Source organism: Accipiter gentilis, chromosome 15 (assembly GCF_929443795.1).
Source record: "Accipiter gentilis chromosome 15, bAccGen1.1, whole genome shotgun sequence".
Classification (NCBI taxonomy): domain Eukaryota; kingdom Metazoa; phylum Chordata; class Aves; order Accipitriformes; family Accipitridae; genus Astur; species Astur gentilis.
Window position 1 is genome coordinate 25,503,130 of NC_064894.1, and position 26,751 is coordinate 25,529,880.

Below are 26,751 nucleotides of genomic sequence, written 5' to 3' on the forward strand. Positions count from 1 at the left end.
TTAATGTGCACCATTTAATGTTTAACCATTGTTTTCAGGGATAGTTTTAATGTCCACTTTTTCTGTCCCTTTTATTGCTTTATTTCTACTATTTATAAGATAGATAGTATAAATATGTGAAGGAGAAAAACTGCAGGTTTTGCAGGTTTTTTGCATCAGAGATGTTTGGTTGGCATTTGTTACAGAGGCAGGTCTTGTAGATCTCTCTCTTCACTACATAATCCATCTGTAGATGGATCCCTCCATGGCAGGTGACGTATCATTTATCTTCCTTCATCTAAGGAGCCTAGAGTATGGTGCAAGAGCTGTGCTCACCTCTAACGTTGCCAAACTGTTCCAAGTCCATTGTTGACTTCTCCAGAATCTCTTGTAGTTGAGGCATGCAGGAAAGTTAGTGGATATAGCCCCAGCAATTAAAAAGCTACCACTCCCGGTGACGTGTGTGTCCCCCCATCCAGAAGTTACTTTCACAGTAAAGTCAGGAGTGGAACATGTGTATGTAGCTTGGTTGCTTGATTGCAAATCCGGAGCCTTTGTGCCCAGTCCAGTTCCCTGGTCAGCTGAACCAGAAGGCTGTGCGTTGTGCCGAAGTGGCTGATCCACGAACACACTGTCCTTCTGGCTGGCTCTCCCCCGGCGGCAGTAACCCTTGGCAGAGGGGCAGCAAGAAACAATCGGGGCGTCTTTAATGGCAGCTGCCCTTTCTGCTGTGTGTAGCTGTCCATAGATGAAAGCTGTGCTACTAGGCTGTTGAAACCCAGCAGTATTTGTCAACTGGATTATTTTGTCACAAGTGATGACAGAAACCTGATGTGCCTGATGTAGATAGTAAAAAATGAAGACATGTTGCATTAATTGCGAAAAAAAAAATTTTTTTTTGAAAGTATAGCCCTTAATTCTGTAGCACTAATTCCTGATTTTTACACTGATGTGACTCATCTAAGCTGTTATACCAAATGTGCAGCAGTGAACAGCTGACATATTTTTCTTCTTGACTCTTGTGAACAAATGCTGGGTTTGTCTTAATCAAAGGGAAATGTGCCTAAGTTTAACGGGATAGAAGTGTTACAATTCTTCAGAGAATCAGTTCTAAATGATTGTAAGAATGTTTTGGTAAGTGTCTGCTGTTTGGTGACTGCATGTTGATGCACACATTTTCACCAGTGATGATATATAATCCCTGGGGCTTTCCTGATCCCTACAGGCTTTCTTATTGCTGTTGCATCTGTGCTGTTGGTACATTTAAACTGGATATCCAACACAGCACCTTCTGCCTCTGAAAACGAATTCTGGAAATAACCATCTTCCTGATGTGGGCTGAGATCAAGTCTTAGCGTAGTTTAAACTGCCCTTAGGAGGGATGGAAGTTCACTCTTGACACTGTAAGTCAAATAAGGCCATGTCTGTTGTATATTTAAGGCTGCTTCTAAATCTGCTCTCTGCACCATAGCAAAAATACTGCTCCTGAGTCTCATTCAGCTCTTTTCCTCTCAAAAAATAAATGTGTAAGTGTAAGGGCATCACAGCTTTCTGGTTTAGAGTGAAAAGAATGCTGAATGGCTTTTCTCAAGTTAAAAAAAACGAGGATGGAATACAGAGAGAAAGTGGTTACTGAACACAAGTTCTTTCAGAAATAGTAAATATCTGGAAGGTTTTTTTCCACTGAAGCAATCCTGTTGAGTATACACTGCACAACAAAAACGTACTGTGTTTTCTGACTAAGCAATTTGCTAACAAGATGATTGAAAAGACAAACAGTAAAAATAGTTCTTGTAAAACCTGTGGAATAGTACAAATTTTTGCTAATCACAGACCAGCCTTGTGACTCCATCCTACACTAAAAGGATTTTAAAATTTTTATGTTAGCTTTTGATGAGTATCTAGTAATTCCCCCTCTCCTCTCTTTGATGGACAGACAAGGAAACAAATATTATCAGAAACATATTTTATTTAACATAAAATTAGTGTCTAACAACCTAGTGTCTGCACAACTGGTGCAGATCATTTGCATGGATGCAATATAAATTGGACCAAGCAACTAATCTGGCTTGGTTTGGTATTTTTAATCATTTTCTATTTTTTACTTTTTTTTCAAGTTAGAACAGTTTCCTAGATAAAATTCACAGCTGGTCCACATAAAAAGTACCACGGCAACTGAGGGTAGAGTGCACTGTGTCTCAGGGGATGAATAAACAGTGGGAAAGGAGAAGGGAGGAGATACCTTACAGTGACAGTGCCACAGAGGTGTTGTGTCATGAGACTACAGCCAGAGCAACGGTGGTCTGAGATCTAGTTCATTATCTTTGTAGAAGAATATTTTTTCAATTCAGGTAGTGACATTGTGATATTTCCAGTTGCTTTTCTTACTGGTAAGGTATTAAAACTTGTGTGGAGGTGTTAGAGAATGCAAAAGTCTTTTTTACTGTAAGCTGTAAACTGGAAAAAAGAATAACTGGGGAGAAATTTCACAGAAATATTTTTAAGAAAGACTGGAACATTTTCATGTTGTGTCGTGCTCAAGCTTTTGTGAAGACCTTTTTATGCTCATTTGACTTCTGGCATTCATTAAGTGTCTCTATACTGGAGCGGTAACCTACAAAGTCCTCTTGACTTCTATATTTGACACTCCTGGCAAGAATGACAAAATGTGCTTGCCAAATAATTATCTCCCATGGCAAGTCACTGAAGAGATGGAAAAACACTGAGAGAGATTGTCATACCTTTTATAGTACAGTCATCATGTTCACAGATCTTAAAAAAAATACAAAAAGTGTGTTTTTTAAAAAGAAGAAAATCGATAAAATAGGTTATTGAAAACTACTGTTTGCAACAATATACGTCATGTAATCTGATGTGTGTATGCGAAGATAACTGGCATATAAAATACCCTTGCTAAAAACTTCCCTTTTTGAGATCAGTCCAGGAAAATAAATCACAGACTTTTGTTTTGGTGAATTTCGAGAGTATTTATTGCTACTGCAATGGTATTTTTCTTACCATTTTGATGCATGAGCAGCAGTGTTTCTTCATTCAGGGAAATTTATCTTTTAAAATGGAGTTTGGTGAGGATACCAAAAGGATCATATTACATGTTTGCCTGCAATAGAGAGATTTAAACTTAGTAATAAAGGAGTTTCTTACCAGTTTGGTGTTCTTAAATTAAGAATTTGGGAAAAAAGTTAATAATTTACAGTCGGTAGCAAGGACAGCATAGACTAACCTGTGCCTGAGGGTCAGTGAAGTGTGTGACCTGTCTGTGTTCTGCTGCGACCTCCTGCCCCAACAGGTCAGGAGCCTGCCGCGGGGCTGCTCCAGGCTCCCCCCGCACCAAGTCCTCCCACAAAGAGCAGAAGCTGCTCAGCTCTCCCAGGAGAAACAGCCCCAGGGTTGTAAGGCTGGGGAAGAGCATTGACGTGACCACAGCAAGAGGGCTGAGATAAAACTCATGCACCCAAACGTCCAAAGGGAGGGATCCCGGGCTAGCAATAGAGCAGGCAGCAGCTTTATATTCCTCCTCGCTCAGCACTGTGTCCTGCCCCAATCTCTGTTCCAGCAAACCCGTGTCTGCCATGAGGCTGGGCCTGTGTCTTTCTCTGTCCCCTTTCCATCTCAGCTGTTCTGGAAAGCAAAGTTCAATGCATCTATAGTATTCTCCCATCCCACGTATCATCCTCCCTACATATTTTTCATGCTTTCTATATGTTGTCACTAACAGCCTAATTAATTGCTTTTTGGTAACGATGCAAGTTAATGAATATCCTGACCTCTATGCAACTGGTCTTTCTAGAAGAAAAGCTCTTCCTACCCACAGGAGTTTCGTTATACAGCGGATAAGGCTGGGCTTTTCAATCTAGCATCAGTGGGGACGCTGTTACAACACTACTGTAGTCGGCAATGAATTTTGCCTTCACAGCACAAGAGGGCTTTCAGGATATTTTTTGTGGGGGTTTATATATATATGTGTATATATATATATATATATTCACACAGAGAGAGGCTTAGCCAGCCCATTGTGGAATTTTACTGGAGAGAGCAGCAGACAGTTTTTACAGGCAGGGGAGCAGCCCATTAGTGTCGTGTGGGATGCCTTCAGCCACTGGTGCTGCCAAACACTTTTCTAACTTCACATCAGGCTTTATTCTCCCGTATTCCTGCTCCTCCCGCCTGATCCTTGGCTTTTTTGTTGAGCAGTTAGAGGTCAAAAACTGCAGTGCAATCCATCCTGCAGGATTCTGCAACGACATGGCCATTTTGCTGTCAAAACACATGTTTTGCTGTTCTTAAATGAAGTCATAAACAGCATAAATTATGTCTATTAATGTACATCTGGCATTCTGTTTGACTTTTGTGTTTGCTTAGCATAGGTGCTGCAAATTAGGTAAGAAAAATAATGACACTACAGAATGGACTTCTTTGTTGGAACTGAATAAGGTTTTCATAACACTGAAAATGGAAGAACGTTTTTACAAGAATCAGTTATATCTAGTTCTAAGTTAAACCCTTCAAAGATGGGTGAAATATGGCATGACACAGATATTTCTTTAAAATAAATCCTTTATTGCTTTTTATAGAGGTGGAAACTGTTCTACAGGACACAAAGGAAAAATGAGGAAAGGGTAAGGGACTGTAATTTATATAGCTTTAGAAAGTAACTGGAGGAGGATAACTGACAATTCTGTACAACGAAGTGATAAAAGACAAGGAAGATTTATTCAAGGTTGCACAAGGATATTTTATAAGCTGCTAATAGTCTTACACTGGAAAAGGGGACATCAAGATTAGGTTTAATGAGAAACTTTCCAACAGAAAGATTTGACAGTGGAGCAGTCTGTCAAAATGGCTGTTGAAGTATGATCACAAGAAGTGTTCAGGAAGAGATAAGATAAAACTCTCAAGGGAGCAGTTAGTGCAGAGATTAGCTAGACCTGATCCAAATCATAGCCCTGGTGATGCTCTTGGGATGTGGATTTTTAAAAAATTATGTAGTGTGTTGATTCATGCCATCTTCTCTGTCTGTATCCTTACAAGCTGTTATCTTCTTTCAAGCCTCTCCAACAAGAAAGGGCACAAATGTATTTTTCCTCCTCACTCTTACTGGGTAGAAAAGAAACGATGAACCTGATGTTTCTTGTGCTGCAAGAGATAATTAGGAAACTCAAGAAGAATGTATGGGAGTTTGAAACTATTTCATTCTTCCTCTGTCTGGGAAATACTAACTGGGCTATCTGACACTGCAGTTTCCTGATGCATAATGACAGATATTGCAAATACTGGGGATCCTGGTTCCAGGTATGCCACTTTTTATTAGCTAGTAGAGGATGTAACTACACAGCTTCTAGGGATTTAATTTGCTAATTTGCGACAGGTCTTCTAGTCCTGATTTCAATCATTCTGCATACTGCAACAATAGCCCAAGTTGTCGAATTTGGTCTTGCTGTGCTATTTTTAAAATGAGTTCATGTGTTTTGATGGGAACAGTTAGGATAAAACTAGAGAAGAGGAACTAAAAAAAAAAGTTGTTGACCACATTTGTCTGCATTAATAGGGGGACAAAGCTTACATTTCAGAATAACCTTTGCTTTTTTGTGGTCCAGGATATCCCCAAAGCCTTTCAGAGCTGTTTTAGCCTTGCTTTGATTTATGGCTAGCTGCTTAGTCCTCAAGAAGCTGTTCTCTTGAGAGGGGATCAATAGGCTTAACGGATGCTGTGGTTATGTTCAGTTTTTCTTGACCCTATCTCTCACGAGGTTTGTTGGGAAAGAGCAACACAGCATCTGTGTGAGGATTGCTTTACAGCATCTTTAAGAGGGAAGTGGAGCCAGCTTTTGAGCTGCCTCGGTGGGTTTAGCAATACAACCCTCTCCTCAGACTGCTATGGAAAAGTCAATAGAGTTGTTGTCAAGAGAAAGGGGGATAAAAAGTGATGCATCTGAACAGCAGCAATGCCATTGGAAAGACAGGATAGGCAACTGGGTTTACATTTACCAAGGAAAGAAATAAGAATCACAAGTTAAAAGGCAGAGGAGAATGAGGATGGTGGATGGAGTTAGGTTATACAAGAGAACTGTTTAATTGGAAAGGTTAATTGGACATTAAGACAATGTAGCCAGAAATTTCTGTTTAAATACTTTGGTTATAGAGAGTTTAGAAATTAATTAGAAATTGTGATAATAGACGATTTAAAAGTCCTAGGCCAGGTACTGTTGCAATCTTTATTACAGGAATTCAAGGCTAGATTAGATACATTTTGGAGAGGAGTGATCTAGAGGTCGCATTTGTTACAGGGATTGAATTGCTCTGACTTTTCCCAGAAGACATTTCAAGGCAATTGTTTTTTAGGCATCATTTCCTGTAACTTCTGCAGAGATAACCTCTGATCATTTAAAAAAAGCTGCTTTTTGTTTTATACTGTCAAGGGCCACTGCATACTGCAGTAAGGGTGTATATATAGAAGCTCATTGAATGCTTCTTCAAATTAGTGCAATTGATTGGCCTTCAGGAAATAAAAAGTGGAGGAGAAACCAAAGCTCTATTGTTTTTTCTGAACAGATGTTGTACTAATTATGTGCATAATTTTAACATTTAATTGAGGAAAAGACTCCTTATGCTTAGATTATCAGAAACTGTCTAGAATTTGCAGTCAGTGATAGAGTTCTTTGCAAGTCTTTTGAAATTCAGAATACGTGTGCAATTTATATGCTAAGGTTTACTTGTGTCTCAAGCATGTTTTAAAAGCTGTTAAAATTTAGGCTATGCATAAGACATTATTTTACCATGTTTACTTTATGATACAATCTTTAATGGATAACTGTACACCCTGTTTAGGCCAAAACCCAACCCAGTTTTCAGCTATGTTTTGGTACAAAACATTTCACACTGTTCAGATTCTATCTTCCTCTGCCTGTTCTACATGTATTCTCTCTTTGTCTTTTGGAGGCAATAGAGAGAGATGGAAGATAGATAGAATACAGTTGTATAGATACAATTAGGTGAAATGAAGGGTGTAATGTCTTTGGTTTGTTTTATTTGATGCACATATCTCTATCCCTCAGGACCTGAGGTTGCAACATTTTGTTTTTTCTAACCATTCCAGTAATCTAAGGCCTTATTCTGGCACGAGGTACTGCACAGAACTGGAGGGTGGAAGGTTGCTTCAAACTAAGTGCTTAAGTTCAGGATTGTTTCTTTTTAAATGGTCTTCTCTGTGTATGGCTAAACACATGACTAAGAGCAGTGTTTATTTCCTGACAATAGATTACTGCGGATCTTTTCTCGTCTTTGGTCTCTTGCAGGGCTTAGCTATTATTGAAGCAAAGCTATATAACAAAACACTAGAAACCTTAATGATGTCTCTGTTTACTGATCCTAGCAAAACAATTATGTTGATTTTTGTTTTCATGTATAGAGGGCTTTTCTTCAGTAAACTTTTTTCTTTCCCTTTACAGATTTCAAGCATGTGTTTATTTTGCATCTGTCTTTCAAGCTATGTCATGTGGTATCCATTACTTAGCATCTGTGTTCATGGCTGTTACTCCTAACTTTGTATGTGGGATCCCTGGAAATGTGAGTAGTCTTCTTTTCTACAACTCCTCTGAATCGAGTATAGAGGACATCTGGACACTATGGACATCAACAGAAAATTACATTGTAGTCCAGCTGGAAAATGGAGAAATTTGGGAACTTAATCAGTGCAGCAGGTCCAAACGAGAAGTCACTTTGGATCTGGCATATGAATACAAAGGCAACAAGTCCAAATTTTCTTGTTCTGATGGATTTCTCTATGATGACACAAAGTGGAAGAGCACTGTTGTTACGCAGTGGGATCTGGTCTGTGACCGAGAATGGCTTGCAAAATTAATCCAGCCTACATTCATGCTTGGAGTCTTGATTGGAGCAGTGATTTTCGGTGACATTGCTGACAGGTAAAGTGCCATCCTCTGAAAATTGTAGCTTCAAACTGTAGTAACTCCTGTTTTGTTCTCTTCACTCATTGTGTATTCATAATTATATATTCACAATTCAGGAGGTTTGGATATTGTTTTATTCACATATGTGTTTAACTCAATTTCTTTTTCCAGTAGCCAAGTACTAATTTTAAAATGTGTTTGCAAATAACTTGCTTTTAGATTTTTTCCTACTTTATATCATCCATTGTGCTAGGCCTTGATGCCTTAGATTGCTCTGTGCAGCTAGTATTTGCCCTTACCTTAATTACTTTTTTTTTAGCAGGAATAACAATAGTTAGTGGTAATAGCAACAGTAAAACCTAGGAGTAGATTTTCACCTCATTTTCTGTGAGAGATTCCTCATGGAAACAGAGATTTTTATTTCTGGATATGATAGACAGCTGAAGGGCTACTGGAAAGTTAAAAATCATTTATTTTAAAATCACAAATTTCCTAACCTCTGACATGAATACAGCTCTGTGGGGCTGTTAAAAAGGGCTTTGAGGGTTTGATCAGGCCCCATGTTCTTAAAATAAACACGCATACACTATTTTTTCCGTGCTGTCCAATTGTAGTTTTTCCCTGAATACTTAGCTTAAACTTCAGTCTATTGAAGGTTAGTCCAGATAGGAGGAAAAATTCTTGTCAGTGAGCTGTGCTGTAGTTTCACTCGTTTACCAGCATGTACGAAGCTCTGTTTGAGGGCAAGGAGAGTCAGTCGTGGAGGGACTGAGCCCGACAGCCCCTTGCTCACGGTGCCGAGGCTGCCCCTCAGCCCGCTCCCCTCTGATGCTTCCTCCCTGGATGTCACCCCAGGTCACGCATGGGCATCCAGCAGCAGAGCTGCACTCAGGAGCAATAGTGAGATCCAGGATGTACAGCTCTATCCTCCTGCTTCTCTTGGGGTTCTCTCTCAACACAAACACACGTATTCCTACCTCGGAAGAATGCCCAGCCGTGCCCCTCTATCCGTATGAGAGTCAAACGCCTAAGCTACGTTGTGCTTGGTTTTGTCAGGGGCAGTTTATGTACCTGTGTTTTTCTTTGAAGGCTGGTTTAGTGTTATTTATCTCTTTCTATAAAGGAGCTTGTTAACTAACAGCTCGGTTAGGTGGAGGGTGATGTTTATCCCACAGCTAACAGTATAAGCAGAAAAAGGAGACCAGGCTTGTTCTTTTTTGATTTTCCTTCATTAGCACAATGCTACAATGTGACAGTTACAACATGGGAATGCAGAAGTAAAGAGGATCTTTTTTCAGTTTGGCTTTTAGAACACATGGAATCAATCCTGCCTCCCGATCCAAGGCTTTGTAAAACCATATTTAATACAAAACCAGAATATAATGCCAACATTTGTTCTGCGTCCCTTTAAATTGTTCATAGCTTTATATAATTAATATTCAGATGTGATTTATAATGTTACCATCATATTGTTCTCATTTCCATTAATTCAAGCTATGGACAGCCAGTTAAGATAATACACACATTCTGAGTTGCAGATTTACAGCTGTAGACTTTACAGCTGAAAATTATTATTTTCTGACACATCCTGGCTGGTGGGAAATAAGTTTGTGGGTTCCTCCCATTCCCAATTAACAGATTTCCCAACAGAAGAGCTCTGACAGCTAAGACTCACTGGGATCTCTTCTGGCAGGGATCAGAGACCAAATGTGCATGACTCCAGGTCAATGTTGGAGAAAAATAGGAGTTGTTTTAATGTACCACCAAATACTCATAGAGAAAAATCAACAAAGGAGCCCACACCCCTGAAGTCCTCAGACTCTCAGTCTAAATGTAATGTCCACATCTGTGAAAAGCTGTTTGGAGTGGAGTAGATGATAAGAGTCCAAGAGAATATTAGGGAAGATAGATTACTATCCAAATTGGTTGTTACTTTGGCAAGAGATGGCATGGATTATCACAGCTAACTTTTGTTAGAAATTATTAACTAGACATTACTTAATATAAAATATCTGAAAAAGCGAGTCTTACCTACTGTCCTCATAAATAAGACAGAGTAAATTTCCAGATTAGTTATGTAGAAGTTAAACTTGAAACTGGAGGTGAGCATATGTAATGCCTGCTTCTGCACATTGCTTCCAGCCAAGAGTTGTGGAATGGAAGTTCTGTCCATAGGAGCTTCCTTTTTCTTGGAAGTTGGAATTACTGAAAAATTACTGCAGGTAACTAAACCAGAGTTTCTGTGGTGAGTGAAAGTATCAAGTACTGTATTTTCAGACTCACTTCCAGATAGGCTTTCTGGAGTTGCAGGTGTATTTTAGTAGAATGTTTGTGGTTATTCATAATTTTATTACTACTGTGATTTGCAGACTGGGAAGACAGCGTGTTATATGGTTCACAAGTGCTGGTCAGTTTGTATTTGGCATCGCAGTGGCCTTCACATTTGACTACTACAGTTTCGTGATTGTGCGCTTTCTCCTTGCTATGGTAAGAAAGGATGTTCACCCTGGCTCTTTTTATGTGTTATTTCCTACCCCTTCTCAGGAAAACCTCCCTTTTGTTATTATTTCCTCCCCTACTTCATTATTCTAAAGCCCCCTCTGTTGCACTTATTTCAGCAGAGCAGGGAGAGTCTGAATGTTCTTGGACCACAGCACTTTTCCTCTTTGAATTAATAGAAAGCGTCTGTATGAAGCAGTGTTTGGTACTTCCTCCATCCCAACCTCTGCTGGACTGGTAATTAAATACCAAGTGTAAGCAGCAAACCCTGCATTCTGCATTGCAGCTGTCATGGCATTTCTCTTTATTGTTAAAAATGGAGTATATTTTTCTTAAAATAAAAAACCTATGATTTTTATCTCTACTATTTTGTATGATGGAGGAGAGATGCACATTTTCTCTTCCATGCATCTCTTTGGTCTTTTAAGCTACATCTGGAATACTAAATACATAGGTACACATGTTTAACACCTAGATGTTTATACTGTACTTAAGGGTATTCCAGTGTATGTGTTTATGCATATCTATACACATACTTTTATATATATCTATGATATATATCTGATATATATTCAATATTTATACATAGTAACCAATTTTAAATTACTATTTTACATCCAAAAGTATAATATTTGTAGTCTTTTGCTATATAATGCATAAAGAAATTAGAATGCTGTCACAAGAAAAATTATGTAATTTGTTTAAAGTAGGTTAGAAATTTGAAAATAATCACATAATTGATTTTATTCCTGCTGACAGTACATTAGTCAAGACAGGACCTTGCATCTGGAGCTTCTTTTGCCTGATTAGAGCTCAGAAGGATTTCCTAGCAGGAAAAACTGCATGGGCATTTCAGCCTTGAACAGTGAGATCAATAGGAGTCCCCCTACTGACTCCCTTGGCTGTTGATGCTAGGGGCTGTGGCAATTTAGAAAAGTGAAAAACTCTGACCAGACCAATGCTGTAGGTTTTAACTTCCCACTGGGACTGATTTGTGAGATGGAGCTGTAAAGCTCTAGTCCTGTGCCACTGAGATCAGCGCAGCTTTCCTATCAGGTTCAGTGGGTTCAGAATCAGAGATTATTAACTGGAATGTTCTGGTTTTTAACCAGAAAATAGTTCAATCAAAGCAATATACTGGAATATAATCTAGTCTAGATTTTCTAGCTGTGTTTTGAAATGTTTTGAGATACCAAGAGTTTGACTGTTGCTAGAGAAATTGAAATATATATATATATTCACTTATATATATGTATATATTCAATGAAGAAATACTATAATGCAGAACATGCCAGTAATTGCATTGGCTAGATAATGTATGAGGACCTATAACTGTATATATGAGATCTTCTTCCAACATTGTAAAAATTTGATTTAATGAGATAATTTACAAGGGTGTGGAAGGTAATTCTCAGTAAATTTGCCATTCACCGACATACGGATTATTAATAGTCTACTTAAAAGCTGAGGTCAAGATTTTCAAAGTGGCAATTACTTCAGGGGACCTCATTTTCCCAAGTGTCCGGTTTGTGATGTCATTAAGAGACCTGATTTTTGGAGGTGAAGGGCTTAGTGACATCAGCAAATTAGGCTCTTTTTCGGGTGTCTGTCGCTGGCTCTCCTCCACTACAGAGAAACATCCAAAATCACTTAACATTTTAAAATACAGTGTCTGGGCAGTCTGAAGGTTTTGAGTGCACTTTTTCTCCAGCTGATTTGTTTTCAGGGTTGCCTTTTTTTCTGTCAGTGTGGGACATGCCAGTGCAGTGGCAATTAAGCATACGCAAATGTGGAACACCATTGGCTGTTTGTTTTTACTGCTGTTGCACAAGGAGAGTAGATACAAACCTCACTCTTTTTTTTTTCTCTCTCTCCCATCCTCCCAGGTTTCAAGTGGCTATCTGGTTGTGGCTTTTGTTTATGTGACTGAATTTGTTGGCATAAAAGCACGAACCTGGGCTTCTATGCATGTCCATGCTTTTTTCGCTGTGGGAATTATGGTTGTGGCACTCGTGGGATATTTGGTTCGGACCTGGTGGGTCTATCAGATATTTCTCTCCATAGCAACTCTTCCCTTTGTCTTGTGCTGCTGGATGCTCCCAGAAACACCTCTTTGGCTCCTGTCGGAGGGAAGATACGAAGATGCACAAAAAGTAATTAATATAATGGCAAGATGGAATAAAGTAAGCACTCCTTGCAAAGTTTCTGAACTGTGCTCAGTCCAACAAGATGATCTGGTCAGAACGGGTGACAATGACACATCCTCAACAAAGAAGCACAACATCTTAGACCTGTTTTGTAACTGGCACATTGCAAGAAGGACCATCACAGTCTGGCTGATCTGGTTCACTGGAAGTTTGGGGTACTACGTCTTCTCCCTCAGTTCTGTCAGTCTAGGAGGCAATGAATATTTAAATCTCTTTCTCATAGGTAAATATTTCTGTACCTTATTCTGTTTGTGACAGAACTAGAACATAACATTTAGAAATGTCTATAGATTTGACAGCAGATTTTTTAACTTTGTTCATTCAATTATAAACCTTGTTCAAAAAGTTTCTTGCTAACTCTTCATAAACTTGACTAACACACTGTTTTGGGAAAAAAAAGAGAATTTAAAATTTGTTGGTGTACAAAATTCTTCTCTGTCTTTGTGATTGTAAAACCATATTCTGCTTGTCTCCTTTTTGCTCTGCAAGCACGTAGCAGATCCACATAAACACCAAGGGAAGCAGACCAACAACACAAATTTCACACAGCTCTGTTAAAGGCACAAACTAGGAAAACGAGAGGAAAAAAAATATTCCTTTAATCACTTAAGACTCATGATATATTGAGTCTGTCTGTGTAGAAAATGGATTCATAATCCTCAGAAGCAAGAGTAATTTTAGTTTTCTCAAAAGTTTATTTTTAATTTAGTTGTAGTACTCTTTTAATTTTGTCAGTCTGATTGTAATCTTCCTCTGGTATGTAAGTTGTTTATAAAAGCGGCTCAGTGCATTCAAGGCCTGATCCAAAGTTTGTTAAGATCAGTGGAAATATTCCATTGACTTCAGAAGACCCTAGATCAGGCACGCAGCTCTGCGCCAGCAAAGAATTAAATCATGCGGTTTGCTTTATGCAACTGATTACTCTCAGTAAAGTGAATATGACTGTTCATGTACACAAGCACACAGAAGGACTGGGGCTCTTGTGAATTCTGTTTGTGTTGTTGCATATTATAGCTTATTGGTAGACTGATGCATTGCAGAGTGGCTGCTAGTGTTGCACAGATAGCTAAGCTGTTAGAGTGGAGTAGAGTGTGTAAATCACCATATACATCCCTTCCAAAAATATTTTAGCAGACTAACACTGAATAATTGCAACCTGCTTTTACCTACACAAGCCCAAAAGATTGTTTCCCGATATTATAGGTGTATTGACATACTATACGTGATTAGTAAAGGAATGCAGCATATTTGTGCAGGGCTTGTATCTTATGTTCTTCCTTGATTTTACATTGGATATAGTAGCATTCTTCATGAGCAAGTTGGATTAAAAGATGTCTGAACTGGCTTAGGCTCAATATAGTTTGTCTAGGGGCAAATCATGTTTACAGAGGGTTTGTGAACAGTCCTAGTCAAATGCCAGTTCCTTCAGAGCTGCTGAAGTTTTTCTCTGGAAAGAGACATTAAGAAGAGAAGATCTAAATAAGAGTGGGATATTGTAAGCAGCTGCCCTCTTTTTAATGGAGAAGAGAGAAATCTGGAACCGCACTCTCTGTATTTGTGGAGCTGACCCAGAAAACCAGACCTGGAGAGACCTTGCTTGCCTTTTACGTTGGGGTGATTTGAGGCTGAAGCTGGGGGAGGTGCCCGTGGCTTCAGTTCTGTGCCCAAGTGGAAGCTGGCAAATCCTGAGAGGTGTGTCTGTGGGACACTAGCAATATTCCTTGTGGGCATGCTTAAGCTGTTGATGTGGAAATACCTGAAGCAGAAGAGCCGGAAATGGAGAGCTTTCAGTCACAAGTGCCAGTGTCATAAACGCAGAACCGTGGCCTTGCTGCTTTCTGTAATTTTCCACCCCAAAGAGAACAGAGCTGCTCTGCGCTGTGAAACCCACTTCCTTTGTCCTTCTCTATCCCCCACAGCTGTATTTTAGACTGTGTTTTCTGCCTTCTGTTGCCATTTCTGTTACCAAATGAACTAGCCCGACATGCTGGTTATCTCTGGATTTCACTTATTTATTACCCCTTAGATTAAATTAATCCTCATAAAGGGGAAGTTAAGAGTTATAACATGAATATGTGTAATCATGACTTAAAACGAAATAATTTCATACTGACAGGTGCTGTGGAGTTGCCTTGCTATATCATTGCTTGCATTGGGATGGACAAACTGGGAAGGAGAAACACACTCATTCCATTCCTTATTTTAAGTGCACTGATCTGTGTTTTAATTATGTTCCTACCTCAGGTTAGTCACCTATTGTTGAAAGTGTTCCTGTAGTAGAAATTGATTTTAAAGGCTTTTAAGTCTGTAGATGCAGCTGCTCTTTCTAAATCATATAGTTGATTAAAGGCTGTTTTTAAATTGCAGCTGCCAGTCTAAGATAGATTTCTGTATTTTCAGTACAGGATTCACTATCATTTCTGGAGTCACATGTAAAATATTCCCAGGGCTTCAGTGAACCAGGACTGGTAAAAAGTGAAATGGACACTAGTTACTTATTGAGACCGATTTTTAAAAAAGCAAGCAATAAGTATTGCTTATTGTTTAAAGAAGGGTCACAACTTTTGAAAGATGTAAATCAAGTTTGGAACAGTGTTATTTTCTGGTGTTTATTTTTCTGTGCTCTCTTTCAATAGGATTTCAATATATTAATTATCTTAGCAAATATGGCTGGAAAATTTTCAATAGGTGTGGCATTTGGCCTCATATATCTCTACACAGCAGAACTGTACCCAACAATTGTAAGGTAAGAACTTTTGCCAGTTATGTATTTTTCATTACTTTGCTGTTATTTCCTTTCTTTTGTTATGCTTCTGTGCCAGATCCAGCAGCTCTTGGCATCAGTGGTGGTAGTCTGAAAGACTTGGGATGGGATGAGTGCCTCAGCTGCTTCAGAGTTGCCTAGTGTTTGGCCGTACCGTAAATGTGTGTTTATTTTTCATTCCATGTGCATTGATTGGTTTCACTGGGGAACTAGAAGAATACTCAATACTTTCTTAAACAGTATTTATGCCTTTCTTAAAAGTCCTGGTTGTTCATCCTGTGGTGTATGCTGAAGGATTATATTTTTAACCTTAATTATAGAAGCAGCTGAATTTCACTACAATATAAATTTACATTGATGTAGCAATAGCTTCCTAGTATAATTGTTTAAAGACACGTATCCTACTGATGTTTTAAGTGTCTGTGCATTTCTAATTGTTTCCTTTATCTGCCAGAATTCTTATCAAAGTCTTTGTTTTATGTGTAGGTCACTTGCTGTTGGAAGTGGAAGCATGATGTGCCGTGTAGGTAGTGTGGTTGCTCCTTTCTGTGTATATCTGAGAAGCGTTTGGATTTTCATGCCACTTGTAAGTATTTATTTAAATGGTGAATGTTTCTGGTTTTGAAAAGGCATATGTGTCACTTGTTTTCTCAGGAACCAAGAGCTGAACTTTTATTTTGAAAAGGAAATTGAGTGAACCATTCTTGTTCTAAATTTTAAGTCTCAAAGATTAGTAACTTCATATTGTTAAAAATATGCAGCTAAAGCCAAAGGGTGACTTTGAGTCACTGAAATCTCCTGAAATGTTTTTACGATGGAAGACATAAAAATATTTATGCACTGAATCCTAGTATAAAATTGATAAAAATATTTTCCATAAAAATATACTTCATCTGCCATGTAACATTTAGGAAATCTCTTAGTCCATACTTCTTTATTCTGCAGGCCTAGCAGTTCTTGTCCATGCTCCTGATTTATTCTTACCCTTTTTCAAAGGCGTAGTCCTTCCATTCTTGGAATTCACCATGGGTGGCTGTTTTTTCTTATATTATTCCTTAATCTTTTCCATGGCTTCCCTGGGACATTGCACTTTTGGAATAGCCTTCCAAAAGATCAAGAATGTCTTATGCTTACTATACTTGGTCTTCACAGCTGTCCCAAAGCTTCCTTTTTGTGTTTTTCATTTACAAGAACTGAACAAAACAATTCATGAGGTGGAGAAAGAGAAGCAAATGGTATATTGATGAGGATCATGGTGTCTTTGACAAGCAACAGAACCTTGAATTCATTAAGCACATCCTACTTGTAGGTAAATCCAGGTCGTGCTACCATTAGGTTTTGTCTTCGACCACCAGTTGCCCTAGGAAAACAGAGGTGGGACCATTCCTTTATGGACTTTGGGCACTGTGTCTGCATTATGGAGCTTCAGATCCATTTTGGACAAAATATTTTATGTATTTTCTGCTCGCAGATGAATCACATTTCTTCATTACACTTCTGTTATGAAGCATTTGCTGCTTAGAAATCCTGCAGCTATTCAATCCCTTTTTTCTCTTGAAAGATAGCTTATGCCCATATATGTAAAAACAGAAGGAATTCCAAAGTTTATATTAAAGCTTTAAGTAGAGAAAAGTTTATCAATGATTTAAAAATAGTTTGAGTTCTTTCAAAAAACCCTAAGGGTTCACTGTGACTGGCACACCAATATTATATGTAGATTTTACAGGTCAGAAGGTGAAAATGTAATGGGATGTGTCTTTAACCTGGATTCTTACTCTAATTTTGTCTACCGCATTGGAATTCCCTGAAAAAGTGGCATCATGTCCTTTTGATTTTGCAACTGTAAAATCTTCAATTGTAGATGCTAGAGATTGGTTTCAGAGAATTCTTGGGAAGCTGTTTCATTGTTTAAATTAATTACTTTCAGTTGTTTTGGATGAAAATTAAGAGGATGAAGGAGACCACAAATTAATTTATTCCCTCAAGCTCCTAAAAAATGTTTTCTTTCTTAATAATGGCCCCATACAAACCAAGATATCATCCCAGAAAAGATGAAGAAACATTTGCACAACAGAGTGGTCATGGGAGAACATTCTTCTTCTCTTCTCAGTGTTTTGCCTTTACTGGCAGAGATAAGCTTTATCTGTGCAGAAGCGCTGCAGTTAAACCACAGATGGGGAATGCTCAAGCATGCTGGAGAGCAGTGCAAATGACAGTATAAACAGAGGAATTATTTCAGCTATGAACAACTCTCAGTGTACAAAAAGTATCCAGAGAATTTGTAGAGTTGTGTAGTACTACACAGTGAACAAGTTTTCGTTATTAGCTCCTATTATAAAAATGTTTGTCAGATTATTAAATAGGCTTGTCTTGAGTTGGAGCATAGCGTGCCAAGTCTCAGGTCATCTAAGTGTTTTGGAATGGAAAGGAAATGAAACGGATTACATTTCTAAGTAAGCTGGTATATGTCATGTTCATCTATTGTATACACCATATATTGTCAAGAAGTTACTACTGCTATTTGTTTGACAGTCTGCCTCATGTACAGTTATGCCACCTGTGAGCAATGCAAGCATCTCATTTGAATGCCTGTGAATCTTGAATAACTTGCCAAGTATGTTTTTCATGTGACGACTTTGTAGAAAACTTACAGTAAAGCAACTGTTCCATGTATAACCTATTTCTGTTTTTCAGCTGTTAAGAATTATGTTCTGGTATACCTTTAACAGACTTGATTTTTCTCTCTGATAAACCATAAATTAAAAAAACCTCCACTGAGGTCAGTAAAGTTAATGCAAATCCTATGTCTAATACTGGTGGATTTTCAGGACAAAATTTAACCTTTTTTTGTTGAAGTAGGAATTTTGTAAATACGATCACATTTTATATTGGTTCAGAGCCATCAGATGTGTGTATAAATATAAATAGCAGACTAGAATAATAATTTGTTCTCAGAAGTAAAAGTATTATTTTGTAGGGAAATTTAATTCAGATTATCTCTTGTTCTAGACTAAATATATTAAGTCCCGATCTTAGACCACTGTGAAATTAATATTGTTACTCCAGGTAGGGAGGAGGACATATGAAAAATAGTGGTAAATCTTTTTTTGAAGTTTTTTATGGTAGCTGTTAGAAGCTACTGGCTGTACTAAAGTGTTGGGAATACTTTGAGAGTTTGACTAAGCAGAAAGTCAGATTTCAAATTAAGATGCTGAAAAAGCAATGAATTTAAGCTGGTATTCCTGTGAAGTTAACTTCAATGGAGATTAAACATACTTAAATACTTTGTACCATAGTACACTTTAATCCATAAGCATTTAATTAATTGACTATGTCAGAAGAACATTTTCTGATGCTGAATTATATATGTAAAATAGTACATAAATACAAAATGCACACATTTGTTATGAGCAAGCAAAGGCCTAAATTATGTCAGATGCCTCATGAAGAAGCATGGTAAGGTAAGACTGCAAAAGGCTTGCTTTGACTAAATGTGAGTAACTTCATTTATCAGTGTGCTTACCACCCTGAAGGGGTAGATGACATTTGAGAAGTCCTTTCATTAATATACTGTGACTTAATTGTTTCACGTTCTGTCTTTCGTAGGAGATATTGGAAAATGCTTTGCAGGGTCAGGGAGAAAGGAAACACACTGCACTGGTTGGCATGCAGCAGCTTTCACATTGTAAAAAAGAAAACTAACGTCGCGGAATAGAGTTAAGAGAGCTGAGATGAAAAGACAGGAAAGATGGTGGTGTGTACGCTTACAGAATAGTGAGGGTTTGCAGGGGAATATGAGGTAGGTTCATGGAGAAGGAAAACATGAGAAGAATACAAAGTGTCTAAAAGACTAACTGAAACAGAGAAGACACTCATACTCGAAGCACACAGTGTTGCTTTAACCTTGTTCTGTTGGGCGTCAGTAATGACCCTGTTCTCATCAACTCCAGCTGTATGGGTGTCCGTAAACTTCAATAACCTTTACAGCCTTCAATATCCGCAAATACAAACTTATGACAGCCGAAAGGGTGTGCATAAGAGGTTACTGTGAAATAGCTGCCATGTGTCAATTCATCCTGTCTTGCCATGGCAGAAAATCATATTTTACTAGTGGAGAAGAGTCTTGACAGTCAGAGGTGAGACTTTCATATTTTGGAATAGATTTTTAAATATCACTCCTGCCACATATATATGTCTACAAGGATTTCCCTCAGTTTGTCACTCAGTGCCATTTCATCTGGTCCTATTACTGCTAGGATTTTTTTAAAATTTTTCATGGTAAGAGCATGATTATTTCATTTTCACTGTAGTTTGTACTATTCAACAGTATTTTGCTTAATTTTTTATTTTGTCAGCCTCTCTATTTAATGCAAGTGCAAAAAGGAGTGTGTGCAACAGTGTGAATTCTGCTTCTCAAAAGAGTGCTTAGGACAAACTGTCCTCTTGTTTCAGAGGGGAGCAGAAGCAAAAGCAGCACAGTGCATGTGCATGAAAATAGCACTGTTCAAGGTTACAATGGAGAATTCCAATTTTAAAGCACCTTTCTGACTTGAAGAGAAAGTCTGGTTTAGCTGCAGATGGTAGCCGGCCAGTTCTTGTCTCAATCTCTGCATGAGAGACACAGGCATAATAATTCCAAATGTTCTCTCTCACACTTGTAAAGAAAATATTAAACAAGCAGGACAGACCTGAGAAGCAGTATAGAGCAAGATAAGGATAATACAGTATCAAAGTGCACAGTCATAAAATGGAAAAACACTGAGGCCAGACATGATGTACTGTGTGGAAGCATTTCTATCAAGAGAGATTTTGGTCATTTATAACCTGGTGTTGGAAGAATGTCAGGGTTTTAATGCTGTTTTGTACTTCAAAGGAGGAAACTGTGAATTGTTCTCATTGAACAAGACACAGAAATGAAGGGAAAGAAAAGATACTCCTGGAGCATGTGTGTGCTTCTGTATCTACCCCACATGATCCTGATCCTTGCACCACTCATGCTAACATAAGCTGTCGTTACGGAACTGTGTACACCATGGACAAATCCAGGATGCGATCCCAGTGCAAATGTCAGTAGATGCCTGCACCCTTAACAGCTCTTTGAAACTCAGTTTGGCAAAGTAATCCTGTTGAGAGCTAGCTCATTATCTGCTCAAGAGCTCTTCTGAGCAGGGATGTGCACTTTTGTGGCTCCAGGCCGATGAGCCATCCTGAGAAATTCTCTGATGTGGCTGTGTGCAGGAGGAACAGGAACACAGGTACAGGGGGAATAGGTTCAGGAGCTGGAGTGCAAATTGAGATTACAGGTGGCAGGGAAATTGTAGCACTATGAACATGCATGTAAAAATAAATGTATGCAATCCTAGAATTAGTTCTTAATTACATACCTGATAGTAGAAATACCATATGAAGATATATGTATTGATTTCTCAAACAGAATTTTTCCTCCTTGCACTGTATTGATCCTTTGTGAACAAAACACTTGAGTTGCTCTTCATTAATTCTGCTGCATAATCTTTCATTTATGCAACAAAAAGAGGCAGAGCTATTAATCAGTCAACATTTAAGACTTACAATCTTTGCTTTACATTACAGTTCCTTGTGCTTTATTTTAAATGTACTCTCAAGCAAGATCAAAGATATGCATAACTTGAAAGATATTTCTACCTTTACAGCTACTGTTTATTTCTTCTAGTTGCTTGTTGGAATCATGGCTCTTCTGAGTGGAATATTAACAATAATGCTTCCAGAAACACTGGGAAAACCATTGACTAATACTTTGGTGGAAGCTACAGAAATTGGAAGAAACAAGAAAAGCTGTTCAGGAAAGACTCCAGCACACAGTGGTGCAGCATTAGAAAAGATAGAGATGTTTGGTCAAGAAGCAGTCAGCACTGAGAAATAAAGCAACAGCAAAATGGTTGTTGCCAATTTTAATCATTATCTAATTTATAAGATCTTTTTGTTCAAGAAATGTGACTATTCTATAATAACTGTGCCTTTTACTTTGTATCCAGTCTTGCCTTTTCAATAGAGCAAGTATATAAAACCTTTTCCACGTGACTGAGGTACTGCAGAAAATTTGATGAGATTTCTAAAGCCCTTGTCAAACTTACCCAGACTTTAGAAAACCTGTCTGACTTACTGTGACCAGTTGGAATGATTAGTCTAGGTGTTGGAACCTACCTGATTACACATATGTAAAAAATATGCCAATTCTTTGCTTCACATTTTCTGCAGTTAGATTTGTAAACCCACTGCAAAGTGCCCTGTCTGCTCTTGTCCTGTTGCAGCTGACGGTTATAGGCTTGGGACTTCAAAACATGGTACACTGGGAGAGTTATAATTCAAGAGAGAAGCCTTAACATTGCATCAAGTCATATCAATAATTTTAAACGAATTTATTCTTTTTTTTCAAGTTTTCTACTAGAAAAGGTGCCATTGCTAACAAAGGAAAGTATTCTGTGGAACAGCTTCCAACTGAAAAAATAATACTAAGTTTGCAAAATATGCAAATAGTTTGTATATTCATTCTGTTGAATGGCAAATGTATTTTTATTACTGGTTTAGAAAAAATGTTCACTGGATCTACTGCTGTCTTAGTAAGTTCTTTTTAGTTTGGGTAAAACTAAAATGCCTGATGCCTTTGAAAGTCATATTCATTCCAGCCCGTTATTTCAGTGCTCCTCTTCTCACTTACTTCAGCTCCGATCTAGCATCAGATTGTTCATAACCTTTAAGAGCTACACCAGCAACTTTGCCAAATGCCTCCATCAAGGCCTTCTCAGTCCTCAGTAGAAAAGAATAAATGGCATATGGGTCTTATTCAGGCTCTCTGCACAGAGGTGGACTTAGTTATTAACAAATGGTTAGTAGGCATGGTATCTACATACCATTTTTCTCATAGATCAGCTGTCTGTAGCTCATTTTTTCTTTATACCACACAAAATCAGTTAGAAAAATATAATTTAAAAAATGGTAGCTGGAGGACACTGATCATCAATAGAAGAGTTACCAGTTACTCTAGTAGTTTTAGTCAAAGTGTCTGTAAATGTCCCACTGTTGCTACACCTCATGTGTGCATCAACACTTACTTGCTGGTGCAGTGATTTCTGCCTTATGACTGTGGACCACAGAAAACTGGTAGATAGGAATGCATCATTCTGGCTGCTGCTTTTATGGCTTTCTGTCCCACCTCCCATTTTCTAGTCTACCTCCAGACCTGGGGGGTTCTTCCTTGCCTGAGGATCTGTATCCTCTTTGCTTGGCCACCTTTGGTTTGAGGGGAGCAGTACAGGAACATTCTATGTGTTGAGGTTCAGACAGCCCTCTCTTGCCTGGGCTGTGTAAACCCTGTCAGCCCTGGTTTGAAATCAGAATTTTTCTCATCTTAGGCACATACTCTCATGTTATCTGGTGTGATCTCATCAAAACAAGTCTTCCTTGTTTACTTCTTTGACATGTACCCCCCAAAAAGACATCTGTATTACTGCAGATAGATATCCTATATGCTGTAGAGCTTAATGGTCACATTTTTCAATTCTATCTGCACAGTCATATTAGTTTCAATGACTTCTGAAACCAGAATAATGGTTTATATCCCCTTATAAAAGATTCTTTTCTTCACTGTACTGTTCTAGAGTGTCAAATAGCATTGTTGGTCCTGATATTAGGACAAAATCATATCCTATATGAGGACTAAGAAGCTTTGAAGCGAGCAAAAACCAGTAAGTTTAAGTTCAAGGAGTGTCTGTATAATGATTACATGGAAAGCAGAAAGGAATCTCTATGCTCCCTTCAATTCTGTGGGTGTTCCAATATTTGCAGAGAAAACCTCCAAAGAGAACTGCATAAGATATTATGGCTTCTGTCCAGATATATTACTTCTGCAAAAGCATGTGCTTAACCTTACTTGCATGAGTAATCACATCCTTATTCAGATAATGACTTGAATACATACTTTGATAACTGAAGATAGGATTACTCATATGCTGTGGTTTTTTATTTTGCTGACTTTGATGACTGAAGATAGGATTACTCATATGATGTGTTTTTTTTTATTTTGCTGAAGAGCCGACCCAGTATTCTTCCACTGCTTTTGAGATCCCCCTTCACTTCCCAGAGCAGAACTCTTATCTGCAAGATCTGTTGCGAAACTCTGCATGCCCTGCCTTAAACAAGGGTTTAATCATGCTAAAACCCCAAAATGTCATGCAGTACACCTAATAAGGAATTCAACTGGTGCTGTCTGACATTACAACCACCCTCCCCCCCTCCGAGCTCCAAGTAATTACATTATTTTGGGGTTCTTTCACACTGATGCTCCTTCTTTTATTAGTACAAGGTCCTATCTTAAACTCCTTAGTCTTGAGTGCTGGGGACAGTAATCTATTTCTAATAAGGTACTAAAGAACAATTAAAATTAGTTTTTCTACTTCCTTACCTGCCAAATAACTGATTTCAGGGTTACCCTGCTAAGAACAGTCAATGCATGTTCTGTGTTCCTTTGACTTGAGGGATTCAGGAGTTGGTCATCTGTAATCCATATACATAAGGTAAAGAAAAAAAGAAAAAAGCAAAAACTTAAATGCACAGTGATACTGAGCAATGCTTACAGGCTAGAATTTAATGATGATTCTAAACCACAGTGTAGCTTGATGGCTTTTAACCCTGAAAGCCAGTTCCTCCTGTCACTGATGTCCGTTGGTATTTGGTCTTTGATTCAAATGAGACCTGCATTTCCCTGAACTAATGTTACTTTTTTTCCCAGAAATAAAAAGTTTATTGATCTACAGGTACACCTTTTGTGATTTTATGCATGAATAGCTTAGAGGATGCCTTGGGGTATCCTGTTCTTTAACCTGAGGAAGCATATTACTGTAAAAAAGGGAATAGCATGTGTCTATATGTTTCCAGCATTTCTGTTTGCTTGTTTTTTCCATATGGACAAAAATATGTTTAACACTAGTCATAAATTATAAAGGTAGCGTAGACAGGGTGGGTTATTTCTTTCTCTTAAATATTCATAGATTATCTAAATCCTGTCACAAGAGAGCACTGAGTTTGGGAACGAATGCTTCTGTTCCTGTGGGGCATGTTTTCCTCTCATTGCTCATAAAAAGAATTCCTTTTCATAGTTTCTTATCTGAGTCCTTAAGTTCTTTTATGTTTGCGTTTGGCACTCTATCTTAGCTGATCAATGTCTCTGGAGTTACATAATGGTTTTATGAGATAGTGGATTAGAGTTCTTATCTGTCTTAATTGCTGGTCACTATTGCACCATGACAAATGTTTTTGTCCTAAATTTGATATCATATTTTATTAGACAATCTTGCAGTTTGTTAAGGACATACTTTCTGGGTTGAATATAGGAATGAGAGCAATTATCATTAGTTTAATGATAACTAAGGAAAAATAGTAAAATGTGTTTAATATTTTGAATCTGTATTTTAAAAGTATGTGAAAAGATGTATTTTCTACTTTAACAGTTCACTCCAATTTCTTTGTGCAAACTTCTGTAGTTTAAACAACTATGTAGAAAAAAAATAACTATGCAAACTATGTGCAGTCCGTCAGATGCTTTGGGTGGTACCCTTAATGTCTGAACAAGGGGCTGAATTCTGCCTGAAGGCTGAGGGCTTTTGTGTAATGGCTCTGTGGAAACAGAAGATGGTCTGACATCCCAGCTCTGGGATGGAGTGGAAGACTCATTGGCATTCTCCTGTATCTTTCACAGCTTATTTTTACCAACTCCTTAGGTGCAGTCACTTAGGAAGCCTCTGCAGCGTTGGGCTCAGCAGCATGCAAAGCCTGTGAGTGCCTTTCACAAGGGTTTATGAAAAGGTGAGGTCACTTGCGCCATGGAGGCATGATGCCAGAAAGGTATTTGTGGCTGTGAAAAGGAGGGTCTGGGTTCATCCTGTGCCCTTTACAAACATCTTAAAGGTGCTTGTCTGAATCCCAGAACAGGTTTACAGGGGAGAAATTAAACTCAAATATTAAAAAAAAAAAAAAAAAAAGTGTTGACAAAAGAACAGTCAAGCAGTATCTGCATTGTTACATCTCTCTTGAAGAAAGATTAAAGCACATCTATGTACTGGTGACCTAGTAATTTTGAACAAGATTCTGTACCAGGTGGAGTGTGCATTTTGGTAACATGGGGGAAGTATGTACTCATAGGAAGGAGTTTGTTTGTCCAGAATATGTGGATTTAATACAACATATGTTAACAGTTTTTTAATGTGTATTTATTATCTGCAATTATGTGCAAGAATAAAATAAAACACACATTATTTAATCTTTACACCTTTACAAAATTAATGAACTCCTATCACAACTCTTGGTTTGGTACATGCTGCCTTGTAGGAGCTGGGCTGGCGCTTTGGGATGGAGATCCCATGGTTTAGGCTGGCAAGTATCCTGTGCGTGTCTTTTCCGTGTTTGTGTTTGCAGGTGTAAACCAAGGTTTGGGTGATGTGTTAGGCAGTGACTATGACAAAATGCATGTTAAAAATGTGACATGTTTTGCATTTCAGTTGCAGGAAGAATATGATTCTTTTTTTGCCTTTATTTGTATAAACTGGCTGGGGCAGTAGTCCCTCAGACACAATCCGCAGTGACAAAAAACAGCTGCAGTATTGTAGAATGGGTATGAGTTGATCAGAAAAGAGAGTAGGTCACTTATAGGAATGACAAAAGAATATAGTTTGTAACCACTTGGTGTTCAGTGGATGTGAAAACTGACTAACTTCCTCATGCAGGAATTGGAGTGGGCAGACAGTGCAAAGAAAATTAGAATTGCAGCAATTTATAGCCTTGTTCTTTGTGATTTGTCCCCTTAGCCCTTCTCAGGAACCTATTTATTTTCCACTTCCCTTAAATCTTGAATTAGTGCAAATTTTTGATGCCTATTTTGCCAATCTTACTTTTTCTGATAAAGTTACACCTATCACTTGGCTTCCTCATTCGTGTTTTAATGGCTTCATATGTCCTTACCAGGTGATTTAGGTTCCTCCCTGAAAGTAACCATAGTGAATGGTTCAAATATTTGTTTGCTAAAGTTGAGAAATTTGAGTCATCCCTGATATACTGATTTCAAGAGCACTGAGTTGGATCAAGCTGAGAAAAATCTATACCTCAAATGGGGAAGTATCCTCCTTTTAGTATGACTGATATATAAAAATGGTTGCAGAGAGGTTTGTACATAAAACCAGCTCTTTCAAAGAAAGTACTAACCTAGGTTTATGAATAATCAGAAGTAATAGGGAATATCTCATTTAGTGACAAACTAACTCTTCTCTCTCTGCATTCCTGTTTAACACACAGGCTTGGATACTGCTCGGGTGTTTGTTGCAGATGAGTAAGATCCAGCCCTGGA

At 38.2% G+C, this 26,751-nt stretch overlaps 1 protein-coding gene across 1 annotated transcript in view; it reads left to right on the forward strand.

Annotated features, from left to right (window-relative positions):
- SLC22A16 (solute carrier family 22 member 16) overlaps nt 1-25,391 on the forward strand; it is a 37,448-nt gene extending 12,057 nt beyond the window's left edge. Inside the window, exons 2-8 of the mRNA XM_049818259.1 lie at nt 7,446-7,922; nt 10,277-10,394; nt 12,293-12,836; nt 14,730-14,857; nt 15,250-15,359; nt 15,864-15,963; nt 21,070-25,391. Coding sequence (XP_049674216.1) covers nt 7,446-7,922; nt 10,277-10,394; nt 12,293-12,836; nt 14,730-14,857; nt 15,250-15,359; nt 15,864-15,963; nt 21,070-21,279 — 1,687 coding nt within the window. The 3' untranslated portion in view covers nt 21,280-25,391. The remainder of the gene's footprint in view (nt 1-7,445; nt 7,923-10,276; nt 10,395-12,292; nt 12,837-14,729; nt 14,858-15,249; nt 15,360-15,863; nt 15,964-21,069) is intronic.
- Nucleotides 25,392-26,751: the final 1,360 nt, after the last annotated feature.